The sequence below is a fragment of the Lonchura striata genome, chromosome 20, assembly GCF_046129695.1.
Source record: "Lonchura striata isolate bLonStr1 chromosome 20, bLonStr1.mat, whole genome shotgun sequence".
Lineage (NCBI taxonomy): Eukaryota > Metazoa > Chordata > Aves > Passeriformes > Estrildidae > Lonchura > Lonchura striata.
In genome coordinates this window covers 10,048,679-10,067,289 of record NC_134622.1, presented here as the reverse complement: position 1 = coordinate 10,067,289, position 18,611 = coordinate 10,048,679, and the positions used below count along the sequence as shown (strand labels likewise).

The window sequence follows — 18,611 nt, the reverse complement described above, 5'->3', positions numbered from 1 at the left end:
TGGGGACACGCCTCGGACATGGGAACATGCCCTGGACATGGCCCTGGCCACAGGGGACACGCCCCGGACACACCCTGGACACGGCACACCCATGGGGACACACCCATGGGGACACACCCATGAGGACACGCCCTGGACACACCCATGGGGACACACCCATGAGGACACGCCCTGGACACACCCATGGGGACACACCCATGGGGACATGCCCTGGACACGCCCATGGGGACACACCCATGAGGACACGCCCTGGACACACCCATGGGGACACACCCATGGGGACACGCCCTGGACACGCCCATGGGGACACACCCTCTGTGCAGTTTGCCAGGGCTCAGCTCCAGCCTGGGAGTGCTCTTGGTGTTCTCCTTGCCCTGTATGAAAATCTGCGGGAGGGATGCATGGAGCAGAGAGCCAGCAGGCAAGCCAGGTTTGGAGAGGGATGAAATGGGTGTGCAGAGAGCAGAGAGGGAGCAGCACACTGGAGGGGCTGTTATCCCACTCAAATAATGCTCAAATAATGCCCCAGGAGGCAGATTAATTGGAATAGAAGAGGGACAATGGATATTGAGTTGATGACAGAAAACTGTGGGGTTTAACAATACCCCCAGAATGGCCCCTTGGGCAGGAGCTCCAGAGCAGAGCCCCAGCAGCTCCGTGGCCATCCCTTATCCCAGCTCCTGGAAGCACAACAGGCACCTGGTGCCGAGTCGTGCCAGGCTGGGACTGTGCCACCAACACAGCCAGGCCCTGCTGGGCTGGCAGCAACTCCACATGCCCAAACCACAGCCCCGGAGGAGCACAGAGCCTGGTTTTCAAGGATCTGTCCTTTCCCAGACCAGCTTTCCTCACCCTACTCCCACCTCCACCACATGAATCGAGAACTCCCCGAGTACAAACATAGACTCCCAGCTTTACTATGCATATTAATAAATATTCTTTATTTAAATTTTTGCACATTGCGCTTTAACATATTACATCCAAAACATTTTGCAAATGGATGTCTACTTTGTAAAATCTTATATTCAGCTCCTTGTCATTCTGTACAGAATTATAGGTACAACATTACTTTGCCACTAGTTTGCTTTTTGTAAGTCTCACAGGAAGAGAAACATTGAATGAAAAGAGATGGCTTAAATTAGAAGAGAGGCTTGCACAGCTACTCAACTAAAGATACAAGCCTGGAGAAAGAACAAAATTAAGGAAATCACCTCCACCAGCCTCCCCGTGGAAAAAAAAAAAAAAAAAAACCCAAGAAAAAAAAAAAAAGAATCACATTAATTTAAGATAAAATTTTGCCGTAAGTCACTAAATTAAGTTTGGAAGGAGAAGGCGCAGTAGTCATCTCGAGTTTCAGTGACAGACAGAGTTGGATTGGGTTCAGTTGGCTCCAGCTGTTGCCAGCCAGCTGTTGCAGACGGGCCCCTTGTGATCGTTGAGGCGACAGTACTTGTTGAACTTCTCCTTCAGGTGCTGCCGGTACTGCTCCCGGTTGCTGTAGAAAGACTTGTTGTTTGCCATGAAGGATTGGATTTCATCCTGGGAGATGAACAGTTCCTCATCAGAAGTGCACTCTGACTCATCCTGCAAGGAGAACGGGGAGTTCAGAGCTCCAGCACTGCCCAGCTGTGCAGCACATCTGTCCCCACCATTCCCTGTCACACCAGCCCAAAGCTGATCTGGACACCCCGCTCACACAGGGCTCTGCTGGTTTGGGCTGAGAAACAGCCAATTCAGTTATTAAATTGATCCAAATCTGTTGCAGTCTTAGCACATTCCCATGGAAAGAAGATAGATTTTATTAGAGGGTTTGGGGGAAAGTTGGGGAAAGAAAAAGAGAAAAAAAGAAGAGAGGCGAGAGAGAAAAATGAGGGAAGATGAAAAAGGAAAACGCAGGGAAATTGAGCAAAGGGATTTAAATAAGTGGAAGAAGAAGGGAAGGAAAGGAGAGAGATGAAAGCTGCCCAAGGAGCCTGCAGTGGGAAGCCACATTTGAGGCCTGAAGGCAGCAATAATGCCCACTTCATGTTACGGAATAACGCAATCCTCGACAATGAGCGCTTGCAACACAAGTTCTGTCACCACATTCCAGCGACCATCTCTCCTCCTCTGCAAAGCATTCAATTATAAACTTCTTGGGGAACGTGCACCAGGAACTGAACTGAACACTGGGACTCAATTCCTCACTGGGAGCTGAGTTCTCAGCTCCAAAGATTAAAGCGTGATGCTACAACCCAAACCTTGAATGCAGCGAGTACTTACGAGGAGTTCCACTAAGCTTTTGGCACCTTTTCCAGTATCAGGGACAAGTGACATTTCTGTAGGTTCTGCAAACTGTGACACATTTTTCATATGCTCAAACCAAGGCAACTGCTGGCCACTTTTGTCTGCACTACAGCAGCTCTCGGCGTGTGTGTCTTTGGTCTTGTCGCGGTGAAACTCTGTGTGCGTGAGATTTCCTGAGGTCTCTCTGCTACCTGCATCTGCCAGACAGCTCCCAAGTTTCTGAATCTGAAATGGAAAGGAGCCTGCAATCAACTGCCAGCAGTGTTTAATGTGGAATATTCGAGCTGGAGACGGAAGCAGAGGGAAAAGAGGAAGGTTCAAAGGTGAGCGAGGGTAGGTATTTATACTTCAACATGTGCCTGGAGAGCTGGGGGGGGGGGGGGGGGTGGCACATTCACTGAGAGAGAGTAAAAGTGCACATGCTTAGGAACACAGAAGAGACTCCACCACAACCTACTCTAGAGGAAGAACCTCAGCTCCAAAAACTTGGGATGACAAGGGAACAGGAGATGCCTGTTGTCCCATTTTCAGCCCAAGTCTCAATCAGAATTTAAAATCCTTCCGTAACTACTTTCAAATGTAAGCATTTAGAGAAGCATCTGGCAGAGCCATGTTCCTTACGTGGTCATTCTCACACTTCAAAGCTTTACTTTTCTTTTTCTTCTTTTTGTTTTTGCCTTTTGTGTTACTCTCTTCTGCATTAGCCCAGCACTCCACACAGCTGTCTCCATCCTCCTCCTTGTCCTCGCAGCGATGGACGCAGGCATCGTCCCCTGCAAAACACAGCCAAGTTTCTTCTGAGATGCTGCAGCTCTGGGGATATTAAAACATCCCTATCTTCTTCCCAAACCTACCATTTTCATCATGGTTGCAGATGCCCTCAGTGCAGGCCACGTCCGAGCCCTCCCGGGACCCCGTTTCGCTGCCCTCCATGCTCGAGGAATAGCCACAGTCGCTGCCAGTACAGTGTGGAGATAAACCTGAGACAGAGGCCAAAATTACTGCCATCTGTAGGAACTGCTGCACATTCTTTAGTTATGCCTCTAACAAGAAAGACTTCAGAGAACCCCAGGCAGGTTTGGATTGGAAGGGTCCTTAAAAATCCTCTCATTCCACCTCCCTGCCACGGGCAGGGATTCCTTTTTAAAAACAGGCAACCACTGTTCACCCCATGAATGGCAAATGCTGTTTAAAAATGAAAAATACTGACATTTAACATACCTTTCTTGATTTTAGGTGAGCCTAATAGGGTACCACTACTAGGACAAGTGCAAGAAGTGCTTTCATTAGTAACAATTACTTCTACACAGTTGTTGGCTTCTTCGGTGCTACCACAGGCTTTGCAGCTGCTTTCCGTGAAGTTTGAGTTCTCCTTCAAACAGAAACAAAAAACACTTGCAGACACTGAAAGCAGCTCAGCCAGCATTTTTGTAAAGGCTACTCTTTCCATGAGAAAAACCAGCTGACACTGACTGATAACAGCATTGCTTAGAATTCTTCACAAGTACAACACAACTAAACAAAACCCCAACCAATTTACCTTGACCCGCAGTCACAGCCCATTAAGGTCAGCCAAGAGAGCCTGAATAATAATTTGAGCTGATGGATGAAGCCCCAAAAAGCCCCAGCTACCCATGTTTACCTTTGCCTGATTGATTTCCTTCTCTTCTGCTGCCTGCAGAGGAGCAGGGATCTCACACACACATTTATTTTTCCGTCTGTTCTTCCGCTTTTGGCGTTTCTTCTCTTGTTTAAGCTCTCTCACTCTCTCTTCTTCTGAAAACTCTTCACAGAGCTGCTCCAATCGACTAATGCCCTGCACTTTTTCCACAGCCATCTGTTTACAAGAGGTTAGGTCCAGTTACAGAAGTCATCACAGTTCAAGCTTTTTCATTTATAAAGCAGGAGAAGGAAAACAGCCACTAATGAAATCCCAGCAGCACAACTATCGACTACAGGAGAAAAACGCCCACCAAGATGCAGCCACTTGGTTCAGATTGCTGGAAACTCATGTGTGGGGCAGCTCTGGCTTGCACCTATGGCCCAGATTCACATTTTTCAGTGAAGAGCTGCAGATTTTAATGTACTGTTGGATCTGTGATACTCTGATCCTGTGGGAGTAAAAACACTCCAAGAGCTAACCAGCTCAAGGTTCCACTATGATCCTTCCCAAACTGATTTTCCTCCTTCTTCTCTGGTGTTTTAGAGGTTTTAGACAGAACAGTTGTTATGAATGGAAGGTGAACATAACAAAAAAGATCCATGTCATATAAACTGAAATTAATGTTAAGTATTGGTATGTTAAAGGAGCGCTGTCTGAAGCTCAGGATCCCTCAGGATCAGAGTGCATTCAGAACAAGCCGATCACGAGAGTTTGCAACCACTTTTGCAATTCAAAAGCACATCCTCCAATGCAATCAGGTAGAAAAACAGAATTAACACACACGGTTCAGTGTACTGGAACGGGCAGCTTGAAAGTAAAAGCAAGCCTCAATCTCTTATATTCCAGTTTATTCCACATGGGAACACATTCCAGTTGTGCTGTGCATGGATGTCACACAGCTGAACAAGGGATTGACTGCAACACCCTTGACACTCCTTCCAGCCAGTGTTGAAAAGCAGGAAATGAATTCCAGTGACAACGGGTCCAGTTACTGCAGCAGCTCAGACACAAGTTGGACAAAATTTGATGTTTTTACCTCAAAGCTCTTGCGTAAAGCATCGACCCCCAGGTAAAAGAGCATCTGCCACGTCTGCTCCTCAGCCCGCAGCTTCTGCCAGATCCGGTGCAACCTCTCGTAGAGGTGGATGCCCAGGCAGGTGAGAACCTCCTCCTGGGCTATGTCTATTGTCTTGGCGTGCCTCTCTCTCCGTCTGGGGGGAAAGGGGAACCAGAGCATTGTTAGAGCAGCCAGAAGCCAACCGAGGGATCAAAGGAGGGCTGACGTGTTCTCTGGAGGTACAACTGCAGCTGTGTTTGCAGGAGCAGCCTGGCAGGGCTCTGCTGTGCTGCATGCAGATGCAAAATAGAAAGGAACAGGTCAAAGCCACCACTGTGCCTTGCCACCTCTGGCTTCAGGTGCCGTATCCTGCTCTTCCTAGGAGGCATCAAGAGTTTAAATGCCAGAGATGCATTCTTTTGTGGCTTAAAATTTGCTGGAGTTCACAGCAATTATTTCACCATCAGTTAGCTCAAGCTGAATAAACACACAGGGAATTTTGTACATTACTTACCGTGCAGAGTTAAAACGTTTCAGTATTAATCTGTTCATTATCCTTCTATTATCTATCAATCTGGTTAATCTGTTAAGGGAAAACTACTATGAAAGGATTTATCCTCCTCAGTAAACAGTTATGACTGAGCTTTAAAGGCACCGAGGTTGGAACTAGATGATCTTTAATGTCACTTCCAACTCATTCTATGGTTCTTCAATACTCCATTCAGAAACGTCCTTTTCACTGGATGGTTTTAAGATGCTTAAAGGTTCAGAAATACACAACTGGCAACAAAACTAACTTGAACACTTGGCATTTGGCAAAACTCGACCAAGGCTCTCTTTCTATTTCGCATATTTGAACACCTCAGTGGGCAAGCAGGCAGCTCTAGGGAGTGAACAACCAGCTGGAAGACATTTGGTCACTTTTTTTTCCTTTTCCTCCCAAAGCACGGCTGAAACCTTCGAAGCACTCTCTCCAAGCCTACACCAGTACAGATATCCACAACCACACAGCAGAGAGGCAAAAAGCCACTTTGGGCACAGACATTTGAGGAGTCAAATAAAGAAGCAAAGCGCTAGATAGCCCACTCTAGCCAATTACATACTCATACCCTCCTGCGAACTCGGGCTCGGCCCGGCCCAAGAGGTGCGCGATGAAGTCGGTCTCGCAGCAGACGTGGATGTGGCGCTCGTGGGGGCAGCAGCGCAGCCCCTCGTACAGGGCAGCACAGTAGCCCTTCTCCTTGCTGCAGTCCAGCTCCCCAATCAGGATGTTGTAGGCACGCAGCACTTTGTTCTTGCAGTCGGTGCAAAATCTGAAGGGGGAAGCACAGAATCAGGCTGGGCTCGCCCCATGGTGGTGTCTGACCTGGGGAGGGGAGGGCTGTGCTGCTTCAAAAACTGTAATTGTGATGGTACTCTGGCTAGGATCCACCTCAACTGACCATTAATTATCCCATCTGTTCTACATTACTAACCTGGATATCAAACTTCTGTCCTCTGACCCATGGAGCGGAGCCCACCCAGCGAATCCTTGATTTGAAGAAATTCCCACAAGGAATTCAACTCAAAGATCAGAAATCTCAGCAGTGAGCAAATACTGCAAAGCTGGGCAAAATCCCTCTCTCAAGTAACACATATCACATCACCTTCTAGCAATCCTTTCAAAGGTACTCAAGTGAGTGATAAGAAACAAGGCAAAGTATCCTCTGGTGCCTGCTGTACAAGAGTGATCCTTGTTTCTACTACAAACATATTTTGAATTATTAGATTGCTGTGCTGATGGCCAAACGAGGGTTATTTATAACACAACGTGCTCATTTTAAACATGTGACAGCTCACGTGTGACAGGAGTATACTTATAATTAAAATACAAGCAAATTAAGCTCATTCTGTGTCATAAGAGGAGTAACCTTCAAGAGGCTACAAGATCTCTTGCTGGATGACTCTAAAAATGCAAGTCAGACAAGCTGCTGACATTTCAGCCCAAAGCTGGCTCCCCATGCCAGCTTTGGATGATGTTTTTTCCTTTCCTAGTGTCTCCAGCCATTTGACAGCACTAAATCAAACATATTTTGCTGTTAGAGCTACGATACCTGTCTGCTTTCTGTGGTGGAAGGAGAGAAAACAGCAGTATGATCGCAGGTTAGCACCAGGAAGGCAGCCAAGGCAGTGTTTAATGTCACAGGAGATTAAAGTTATTTTGTTTCCAAAGTGTTATTTCCACAGCACCGCCACCCCCACGCCCATCTGTGCCCCACAGTTGATATCAGAACCTTGAGACTGATGGAAATTAAAACTTTTCAATCAGCACGGCAGGTCCTGTGCACATGCAACTATAATTTAATGGTTTATTTCTTCCCTGCAAGAGAGATTTAACAGCACCAGGCATAAATAAATGGTTTAAAGCAGTGCTTTAAAGGCAACACCAAGCCTAAAATCTGCTTGCACTAGAGCAGCTCACAGATTTCTGAAATGGCACATTGCCCCTGAAAGCCTAAAAACAAGCACAGCCCAAGAGCAAAGAGTGAATGAGAACACACAGGTTTTAATCTGTAAATCATAAAAAAGACAAGCAGCTACAACTTTATCAGAGGTCTCCACATCTTCCCTTTCATTAAACACAAAGAACGTTCCACCATCTTTGTCTCGACAACCACATGGCAAAGTCTCCCATCACCACCAAGCCGAGATCTTCAGCTTCACCAGGAAAAACCCTCTGCATTTTGATCTCACAAAAACCACCTTTCCCCAAAGCAAGGTGTGCCTTGCTGCCCTCACGTACCTGTGTTTTCGTAGGTAGGTTTCTAACGTTTCTAGGAGGCAGCTGGAGTCGATCAGAACCACCTCATCCCTGCACTCCTGGGACATGAGCTCCCACACGTCCATCCAGCAACCCCTGCGTGGAAATGAGACACCAAACTCTTCGTTATCCTGCTGGGGGGCAGAAAAGAAACCCAGCAGAGCCTCATTCTTTACCTGACTGCTCCCTGGGAAGGTCCACAGCAGAAAATGATGCTACACTTGCTCTCTTTCCTCTTCCTGTCTTCTCTACTTTTCTTAACTGCTTTTAATTTCTTTGAACTGAGTCTGCTACTGCTCCTTTCACTGTCACATAGTATTACCAAACATTTTTCAGACCTATAACATATATGTTATCAGCTAGTTATTCTTCCTTAAAAAATCCTATGGAAAATGTTGTTCTGTTCCTTAATTTAATTTGAATTCTTTACAGGCTAAGCCTTAACATCTATGAAAGTTTGGATCAGAACTGAGATGCAAATTTTGCTGTCCATGTTTATGACCCAGACTCACCATGACTTTCTAATGTCACAGCTGCAAACCAGCTGTGATTTTCACAATATTACTTTAAGTATAAACAAATACAAGTCTTAATACTTATCAGCTGAAGACAATTTGATAAAATAACAAAAGAAAAAAGCAAAACAAAAAGAAAAACCCAAACAACTTTCACCATAAAATATCCTACCTCAAATTTTAAAAATTTGCTAGAATATCAAAGTAACTTTACAACTCACATTCGGATGTGCTAAAAGTGAGAAAAAAATGGACTTTAAATAAAATCACAGGCTTGTCCACACTTGACACTTTATCAGAATGGTCATTTCTGTGTTATGGACACAACAGGGCAGGAAAATGGGAAGCAGCAACCCTGTTTTCTAATTAGAGGAGTTCTGTGTGCCATTACCCACTTTGCCAGGTCATAGGGCTTGCATTTAGGAGAGTTCCAAACGCTCCTGAGCCCCAAACAGAGCTGAGGAGCCAAAAGCCAGGCACAGACCCAGGACATCAAGTAACCCTCGAGTGGCATTAGCTGCTTACATAACTCCTCTAATTAAACACACAGCTCTGACTCAAAGCCTTTTTTGTGTGGAGGAAATGCCCGACAGATGCAACTCATCTGAAGGAGTTTCTTGTAAAGATGAGGAGCAGGAGCTCTAAGGTGGTAAATGAAGTTTGTTCTGTGACAACTGGGTGCCTGCACAGCCCAGCCACAGCCTGTGTCCACTGCAGGCAGATTTATTTGGATTTTATCAATACTGATACACTCTGGTCACTTCTGTACACAACACGGGTTTTAATAGAGATGGGGAGTGTAAGTCCTGCTTCCTTAGCAAGCTGCACTGCTTGTCCACAGGCAATGTTCTCTGATAACCCCAAGGTTTACCTGCAGAATATAAACGTTGCTCTTCCTCATATTCCCTATTAACCTGCCAGCATCCAAAGAACTAAGGGGATTTATTCCAGCATTAAATGAGGAAATAAAAGCAACATTTTCCTCTCTATTCATTCAGCTTCAGAATTGTTCTACCTTGTTGAAGTGCTAACTGCAGGTTCCGCAGCATCTGTTCTCACGCAGAAAAGATTAAGCTTACTAAATATAAAAGAACCCCAAAACCCACTTTTTATGATGCTATAAATTTGCTTTATTTAAAAAAGAAATATATATATAGCTACAAAAAGAAATACATATATCTACACCCCTATACTCTCAGGATCTTGGGTAACATAAGCTTTAAAGTAATTTCGTGAAAGGCCTGTAACCAAAATACAATAGCAGATAATGATTAGTTTCCAGTATCCTCAAGCAGCACAAGCAAAAATCAAGTGTCAAATTCCACATGCCTGGTATCCCAGGGGATTTAAGTGAACCCAGAGAGACTCCAATCTGCATAGAAAAATACATGTATTGTAACTGGAAACCATGAGCAAGCTTCCACAGGTTGGAGGCTTAAGCAGCAGCAGAACACAGCTGAGTAAAAAAGGTCCAGACACTCCAATTAAGCTCAAGAGACTAATTTATTGGTCATCATATGAAAAAAAAAAAAAATAAAAGGAGCCACCCCACAAACAAGAAACCTCCCCAAAATCCACAATAGATTTACAAGGAGTGTTTTTCTGCTTAACCAGCTGGAATAAATCATTTCAACTTCAAGACACAGGCATATATGCATATTGTGCAGTGGTGTATTCAAAACATGCTGTCACTTTTGAGAAAATACATTTTATGGAGTTCCAGTTTTAACCCTGCATCCAACCACAATAAAGCCCTTGGTTAACAGTTGTGTAAGGCATTTTTAATAAACCCAAGTAAAATGATGTATATTTATTTAGCATGTACCCTTTGACCTAAACATGAGAAAATCTGCTGAGCAACCATTTTGGTCTACAGCACAAAAACCAGTTTGTCTTTCTAGAGCACTGTTTAAATCACAGTGCACAAGCCATCCATGCCCTGAGCACGCCCAAAACTCCTGATGCTTCTCTTCCTCTCCCCAACAACTATTTAGGTCTGCTACAACCCAACTGCCACTCTGGCAAGCAGATCAGAGCATAAAAATTTATCTCAGTGCTTAAAAATAAACTAGTCTCAATAATTTGTTTCCTTAAAATATTTCAATTCTGCATTTTAAACACAGACTTACCCCAAAGGTTTTGGTTTGTGTGTGTCCAGGGAGTGTAGCTGACACCTCTTGTTCTTCTTACTTTTGGGAATTGCATCAATCATGTCATTCAGTTTGGACCTATGGAAAAACAACAGTGAGGAACTTTGTATCCTGAAAACCACTGGATCAGGTTACACTACCTCACTTTCCCCATCTCAATCTCAACTCTGCACTAACCTTCCCTACTTTTTGTGCTAACTGGAGCAAGAAGAACAAGCTGAAGCCAACTGGAAGGCCAAGACACACTGTGCTGAGCACTCACTGTTTGCTCTGCTGACATCTGAGGAACTAATGGCTCTGGGGTATTTACTGTGCTCACCAAGCCTACCCAGGAGGTTTCACTTTCTCAGTGTTACCTTTCTACCCAAGAGCAGCAAGCTTTGGTGGAAAAAAATTATCACTTGTATTTTATTTTTTTACACCCCAACTAGTGAGGCAAACACTAGTGAGACAACAAAAGCCCCGCAGGGCCTGGGTCAGATTAAGGACTGAACATTAAATATTGGCATCTTCCAACTGCAACCATGGCACTGCAACTGGTGCTACCAAAGATTAGGTTTGCTTCTTCCCCAGTTGAGGCAACAAGAAGTGTAATTATGGGTGTTGAGGAGGAGAAGGAGCTGTGACAACTCAGCACTGCCACGAAGGCAACGCGCAGAGCGGGGCTGGCGCGAGCAGCTCGCAGACACTGACCCGTGCACGTAGAAGAGCGTGTAAAGCTTCTTGGCATCAGTCATGCAGCTGCGGGTGACCGAGAGCACCCCCTTGGGCCCCACGGTGAGGGGCTCCAGGGCAGGGTTCCCCGACTCCACCAGCTGGGAGAAGAGGCGCTCCACGCTGCGCCGGCAGCCCACGCACGGCACCAGCTGCGACAGCGCGCTCAGCACCTCCCGCGACGTCACCATCATGGCAATGTTCAGGTCCTGCTGCTTCAGCATGCTGTGCCTCTGCAAAAACACCACAAGAACCAAACCATTTCATGCTTGTTCTCCGCTTTGTTCTCTTCGTTGCCTCCTCTCGCCGCAAATGCTGCTTCAGAATAACTGTCCCAGTTGGGAAGTTCTTTTTCTGCACCTGGGCACAGATGTTGTAGGGAAAGGTCTCACACACACCAACTGCAAGTTTTCAGCTTCTACTCACACTCGTTTTGTCTTTGGCACATGGAAAGGAAATTCAGGAAGGCTTGTTGGCATTTATGGAAATCTCATTTACAACCAACTTGCTCTGCTCTGACCACGACAATTTAGCAGGATTTTTCCTGGAAGGCTAAATGCCATTTCCCATTACAATCCTACTAGCTGGAATTAAAGAAAGCACACATTACTACTCGGGGTGAAGCCTTCGACTTCAGTAGTGAACATCCAATGTGTGCTATTAATAGAACATTAATGAGAACACCTTCTAATATTGCTTAAGTCAATAAACAGTTGTAGATGTGTCTCCTGGCCCCTGTGTCAAACACATCCAGGCACACGTCCTCACAAAAAGCACATTCCCTTCTAGTCCTTCTCACTGCTGAATTACTGCCTTGGCTTCCAGCAGCTGGAGTGCCACCAGCAGAGCTGTGCAGAGCAGAGAGCCCCTTCCTCACACCCCACCACACAAACCCACACTTGACTTGTATCTGCACAGGGAATGTCACACCACCAGAGAATTTTCTGTATTATTGTCACACCACACCACTCAAACACTCCCCACCCATGAACAGAGGACTTGCCACAACTTCTGGGGAAAGGAAGAAAAGACCACACACCCACTGAAAAGAGAAAGTGTCCTCAGCTCCTTCTATGCAATATGGAAAGCAGAGCAACATCAGGCAACATTTAAGGTTTGTGCCCTTACAGGAAGGGCCCATTAAATCACCTGCCAAGCACTATCACTCTGCAATAACCCTGTTTCCTGTAATTAATTGCAGGAGTCACAGCAAGGCAGGAACAAGCTATTTTCACAACCCAGCTGCACTTGGCATGCAGCGTGTGTCTGCACTGCTGCTGTCAAGCCTGGGTGAGGCAACTGTGCAGCTGCAGAGCAGCAACCTCTGCCCCTCTGGACATCCAGTGGCACCACTCTGCAGCTGCTACAGGTGTCACAGTGCTACGGTTATGTGTCAGAATTTGGCACGTCACTTTCTAGGATTAAAGTTTCTGGGGTACCACAAAATCAGTTCCCACTACTTATCTATATAAAATCTACAAATTGGCACACAAATTCTACACAAAATCGTAAGAACCCAACCTCAAGCAGTCCACACTTCCACTTGAAAGAGTGGTTCAAAACTGCTCAGAAAAATAAAAATCAAGACGGATTTAGAAGCCGTAGCTCCCACTCTAAGTTCTGAGCTCTCAGACACGCAGCAATTGCCTCCTGACAAGACAACCTGCAATAAATGCTGTGGAATCCAGAGCACACTGAACCCAGTGCACTTTGGTACCAATGTGTGATTGCTCCCAGGTGCTGACGTGTCTGAGGCACTCCAGGAGTCACAACCTCCTTGGAGAAGCAAAAACCCAAACCTGAGGAAAGCAAAAATTTCACTTCTTAGGAAACATGATTTACCTGGATGAACTGTTTCAGTTGTGTACTGTTATTCTGATGTCCATCAAGGTTCAGCACATTATCAGGAAATTCCATCACCATCTATACAAGAGAGGAAAAACAATTTAAAGAGGAGCTTTCAGACAAAAAAAAAAAAAAAAAAAAAAAAAACCCAATCAAAAAAAGCCAAACAGAGCATTAGCTGTTTTACTTTCTTGGTGGAAATAAGATTGAAATTATGTTAAATGCTCATTCTTTTCACATAATTACTGGAGCTTGGGAAAGGATAAAAGTAACTGTTTCAGATAGTGAATGTTTCAGCAAAGTAATAAATGCTTCATTGATATAACGTTCTAGAGGCAGTTTATAAATGACAACTCTTAAATAGCTGTTAGAAAGCAAGAGTTGCTAAATGGACCATCAGTGTTCAAATTATCATCTACATGACTTGAGACCCTGCTTCAGTTTAAAAAAAAAAATACTTCAACACACTGAGATCCAAATGGACCCAACAGCTTAACTCAATTTTTATAAGGCTCTGAGGAAACAGTCACAACAGTTTAATGACAGAGTCGACTCCTCCAAAGGCTAATTTCAAACCATATTAACCCAACAAGGTACTCCAAGGCACAGTTTGCTTTGTGTGATTGCAGCTGCAACTCTCAAGAGGCTCAAAGCAAAATGTTAAGCCTACAGAACAATGTGATTACTTGTAAGTAATTAATAACATTTCTTATCAAATTACTGAGAAACAAAGAGGGCAATTTCTTGGGAGGAGGCAGAAACCAGGAAAGCAACTTTCAGTCAAAAATCCAACCGTGCAACCATGGAATAAAATGAAAGCAACTAGAAATATGTGCAAAGCCTGGCTTAATTCTCTTCTCTGTCCAAACTGAGAAACAGGGAATTTGTCAATATGAATATTGAAAGTTCACTTTAAAATCTGAAAGGCAAAATAGCAGCTTTGGTTAATAACCCTAATGCAAATGAGCACCAAATAAAAGTGTCTGATTCAGCCCTTTTCCTCCTTCCACCTCCCCTCAGCTGTCTAGGGAAGGCAGAATTCCCTGCTGCCTGCCTAATTACCAACACTACCTCCAGAGAACTCACCTTTCCAGGCACTGAACACCTCTCCAAAATAAACAGCATTTCTCTGAGAGCTATTTTGCTGTGCCATGTGCCCCAATCTGAGCATTGGCACAGCTGCCTTACCTTTGTGCAGAGCACTGCCAATCCTAACCCCCAGCTCCTTTTCCAGCATTCCTCACCCCTGATCCATCCCCACACCACTTTCTGCTGCAGATTTGCAGGTTTCCTACATCGCTAATGTGGAATTTCTGTGGGCCAGGAGCTACAAGCAGAACTAAAAGCTCTATCTGCCAATAACAGAGATAAATCTGCCTATTTCTCCCCCTTCACCTTCATCTCCCACTATCACACAACACCCTGAGGTATTTTGTACAACAGAGCAAAAGAATCAAAGACTAAATTAATTCATGTGTCTGATGAGATTTTATTAAGTGGTTAAACATCAACCACCATCACACCCTGAACTGGAAGAGTAAAAAAAAAAAAATCCTGTAATACCACATCAAATGGAATGCCTTCTAGAAACCATAAAAGCTGCTTAAGAAATGAAAAGGGCTCAATATTGAAACCTCCTTTAATTTCTGGCTGAGCCAGAAGGAGCAGGGAAGTTGGTGGTGAAGGATCCACTCCGGGCAGCAGCATCTCCCCGCACCTGAGCTGCTTCCTGGGCTCCTACAAAGCAGCATTCCAGAAGAAGAGCACATGGGCCATTCACTCCTCATTTGCAATCGCTAATCACGGATTCCACATTTAAGGCACAGATTAACTCTTTCAGCGGACTGGTCACACTAATGTTAAAATTCGATATTTTAAAGAGTAACAGAAGCCAGTTGCTATCAATACCATTATTTTTTAAAGATAGTGCTGCAGATGTAAAATTCTGTTTCAAAGACAGCTGCATGTCTGTAATAGCTCTCATTAAGTATTTAAAAAATAAATTATTGATGACAGACAAGGAAGCTCAGAGTTCATTCACTTGCTTCTGCAGACTTTTTTTAATAAAAACCTCCAAAAACCACCTAGAAATCCAAATACTTTGTAACAACAGTAACACAAAAAAAAAAAAATGGGCACAAAGTAAGATTTCTCCATGGTGAGGATGACTTGCACTTGCATAAATGCCTTTTCTCCAGATGGATATAAAACTGATTTACAGCTAGAGGACCCTTTCAATCATGAGGACGGTGTAAAAAGCAGAAGGGCAGCAACAACACAGTGCAATTACACAAAGTTTGGGCCTGGTATTAAATTCTGGGACTAAACCACAAATGGCATTTTAGGTCTTCTGAAGTCATCCTCCTGGTAGAGCTGAATTTTCACTCTCAACCTATTACACACGACAAAAATAACCAGAGCATGGCAAGTCTACCTGACACAAATTAATGGGTAATTTTTACAGGGAGTCCAGGAAGGATAAATAAAAATTCAAAAAAAAAAAAAAGGGAGGAATCCAAGAGCTTATTAAAACCACATGGAAAATGAATGAGCAAAATAACTTTCAAGGTGTGGCCAAGACAGCAAAAAACTCAAACTTGCACTATTCCTGCACAGGGCTGGGTTTTCCAGATCATCAGCCCCTCTAGGAGAGGCAGATACTGCTTTGGACAGCTTTGGAGGAAACTTTGCCTAATACCTGAACACAGCTCACCAGAGAGAAGCCAAAAATAGTGATAATTGGTAAAATAGTAATATCTCACCATTCACATTGATCAAAACTAAAATACAGCAAGAGGACTTCCTTCAAATGCAGCAAAACCAGATGGGGCCTGCCTGAAGACATTCAACACTTTTGTTCTGGAAGGTGGAAGAACGGTTTGGGCTGGAAGGGAACTTGAAGATCATTCAGTTCCACCCCCCTGCCATGCGCAGGGACACCTTCCTCAGCTAATAAAACTCAGGGATTCTTCCATCCTAAACATTAGATTAGGAATTTAATCATCCCCATTTTACATCACTTAAAGTGACAACAGCTCCTGTCCTACTATCATGAGAAATCAAATATGAACCATTAAGATACCAGATTACACTGAGTGCAATATTATTCTCGACGCATTTTCCCGCTTTAAGAATTAAAACAAAGGGCAAGTGGCTAATTAGAGATTTTTTTTTTTCCCCATTTGCTCTGTGTTGTCCTACAATGCAATTTTTGAACCTTCTAAGGAGAAGGACCAGAGAACCTCCAAGCTGCATTTAGTTGATTTTTCCACTGAATCTTCTGGAAACGGCCAAACCACGTTTTCCAACTCCCAGCAACACCCTGAAAACGGGAACTCTCAGATTTGTTACGTTTCTGCGGACACGATAACCCCGACTTCAGGCCAAAGCTGTGGAAAACGCCTGCAGCCTTTCCTTGCCTGTCCAGGAGCAGAACAACCCGCCGGGTTTGAGCCGGGCTTAACGTTAACATGGCTCCCTTCCTTCCCAGCAGAAAAATGGCTTTGCTCCACCCTTGAGCACCGAGCCACGCTCCACAACTCCGGCACAGCGATAACTCCCTCGTTAGGCGGCTCGCCCGCTTTCGGAGCCGGCCATCAGATAAATAAAAAGTTGCCACACTCGGCTGCGCTAAGCCCAAGTGTTGCAAAGTGCCAAAGATTAACGCCGCAGGAGCCCGAGGAGGAGCCAGCGAGGCCGGGCGAGGAGGAAAGGCCCGGCCCGGGCATTGCAACACGCGGGCGCGGCGGGGACTCACCGTGAGGGTGTCATCGATGTAGAGGGGGATCTGCCTCTTCTCGAAGGGGAACTCCTCCTCGCCGTCCCGGCACACCGCCACCAGCCGCGCCATCGCCGCCGCTGCTGCTGCCGCTTCCTCCCCGCTCCAGCCTGCGGGCGGCCCCGGCCGGAGGTAAACACCCGCCGCGCTTCCCCGCCACACTTTCACCAGCAGCCGGCACCCAGCCTGCGCTCCCCATCGCCTGATTCACCACGCCGAGCCCTGCCCACCCGCCCCGCCGCCAGCGGGCCGGGAATGCGGCAGCACGCGGGGGGATGGAGACCCCGCGGGGGGATGGAGACCCCGCGGGGGGATGGAGACCCCCGCGGGGGGATGGAGACCCCCGCGGGGGGATGGAGACCCCCGCGGGGGGATGGAGACCCCCGCGGGGAGGCGGAACCGCGGGCGGGGACCGCGGTCTGCCAGGGGAGATGGAGTCCGCGGGGGAAAATGGAGCCGCCGCCGCGGGGAGATGGAGCCGCCGCCGCCGCCCCCCGCCCGCCACCGGCCCAGCGCGGCCGCCGGGAGCCGCCCAGCCCGGCGCGGCCCTGCGGCTCCTCCGCGGCGGAGCCGCCGCCGCTGCCCGCCGCTGCCCGGGGCGCCCGCCCCGCCGCGGGTGCAGCCCGGCTGACCCACCCCTTCCTCCCGCTAGCTGCGCGGCCTCGCCCGGCTCCCCTCCCGCGGGGCCGCGCCGCCGCCGGCCCCGCTCCCCCCGCGGCCGGCGGGCCCTTACCGGCTGCCGGCGGCGCTGGGCGGCCCGGGCGCTGTGACAGGCGGGCGGCCCCGCGCTCCCGGAGCCGCCTCCCCGCTGCCCGCCCCGGGGCCGCTCCGCCCCGCTCTCGCGAGAGCCGCGGGCACCGCCCGGGCCCGCCCCGGGCACGGCTGGCTCGGCGCCGCCGCGGCCGGCCGCGATCAGCGCCCGCGGGCAGCGGCTGCCCGGAGCGGCCCGCAGCGGGGGTTGCGCCGGCAGCGGCTGCCGGCCCGGTTACAACGAGCGGGCCGGGCCGGGCGTTGGCGCGGGTGCGAGCGGCCCCGCGGGGAGCCGAAGGGCGCGGGGCTCAACGCTCCGGGGCACGGCCGGCGGAGGTTCCGGGGCGCCCGGCGCGGGGATGAGCTGCACCCGTGGCCTCGGGGCTCGCTCACACCCTGCCCCGCCATCGAACGCAGCTCAGCGCTCGCTGCGCTGCTGCCGAGACAGGCAGGGCAGGGTTTAACAGCTCAGTGCAGCCAGACCGAAATCCTGTGGCTGCCTAAATTAAGCAGCCAACAAAAAACCAACAAGGAACCCAGAGTCTTCCTTGAACTACTGAATAATACAGCTGACCTGTTCATTCTTGTTGTGTATGGATATAGGCACTAAAGCACTCAGAAGAAAATGAAGGGGAGGGAATAAAGGAGCAGGATTCTTTCTTGTGTCTGCATAAAAGTGGTGTTTAGTGGAGGAGCTCGTTTACTCGAGCTCCTCGTGCAGCAGCTGTAACGGGAACAGCGTGTGGAGTCACGGTTTTCATGGCTTTCTGCAGCAGAAAAGCTGGGGTTCTGTGACGAGGGATAGTTTCTCACACCAAACCACACTGAACCACGATGAATTTTGGTCTTTGCACGGGTGTGCTTTCCCTGTGTCACTCCTCCTTCCCACAACAACAGCATTGTCTCAGGTTCTGTATTCTTGGAGCACACATTGATACAAAAACCACCATTACATTTCAAACAATTTCTATCCATGGATTTTTAAGGGTTTTTTTTTTTAAGTTGCTGGAACACGTGGCTTGTTTTGTTATCTCCAAGGCGGTGGAAAGGCAG

General features: G+C 47.2%; 1 protein-coding gene across 2 annotated transcripts; it reads right to left on the bottom strand.

Moving 5' to 3' along the window:
* Positions 1-920: 920 nt before the first annotated feature.
* Positions 921-17,588, bottom strand: GGNBP2 (gametogenetin binding protein 2). Of its 2 annotated transcripts, none has more exons than XM_021524848.2 (14): positions 17,542-17,588; positions 16,788-16,918; positions 13,028-13,108; positions 11,165-11,418; positions 10,451-10,549; positions 7,789-7,902; positions 6,110-6,319; positions 4,986-5,160; positions 3,929-4,123; positions 3,508-3,658; positions 3,141-3,266; positions 2,908-3,059; positions 2,263-2,511; positions 921-1,584 (listed from the first exon to the last, which is right to left on the bottom strand). In XM_021524848.2, exons 2-14 carry the CDS (start codon positions 16,878-16,880, stop codon positions 1,381-1,383), a joined length of 2,103 nt encoding a protein of 700 aa, XP_021380523.1. In that variant the 5' UTR covers positions 16,881-16,918; positions 17,542-17,588; the 3' UTR covers positions 921-1,380. The 2 variants fall into 2 exon arrangements, with proteins under 2 accessions (XP_021380523.1, XP_021380524.1); XM_021524849.2 differs by having other exon boundaries at positions 6,116-6,319.
* Positions 17,589-18,611: the final 1,023 nt, after the last annotated feature.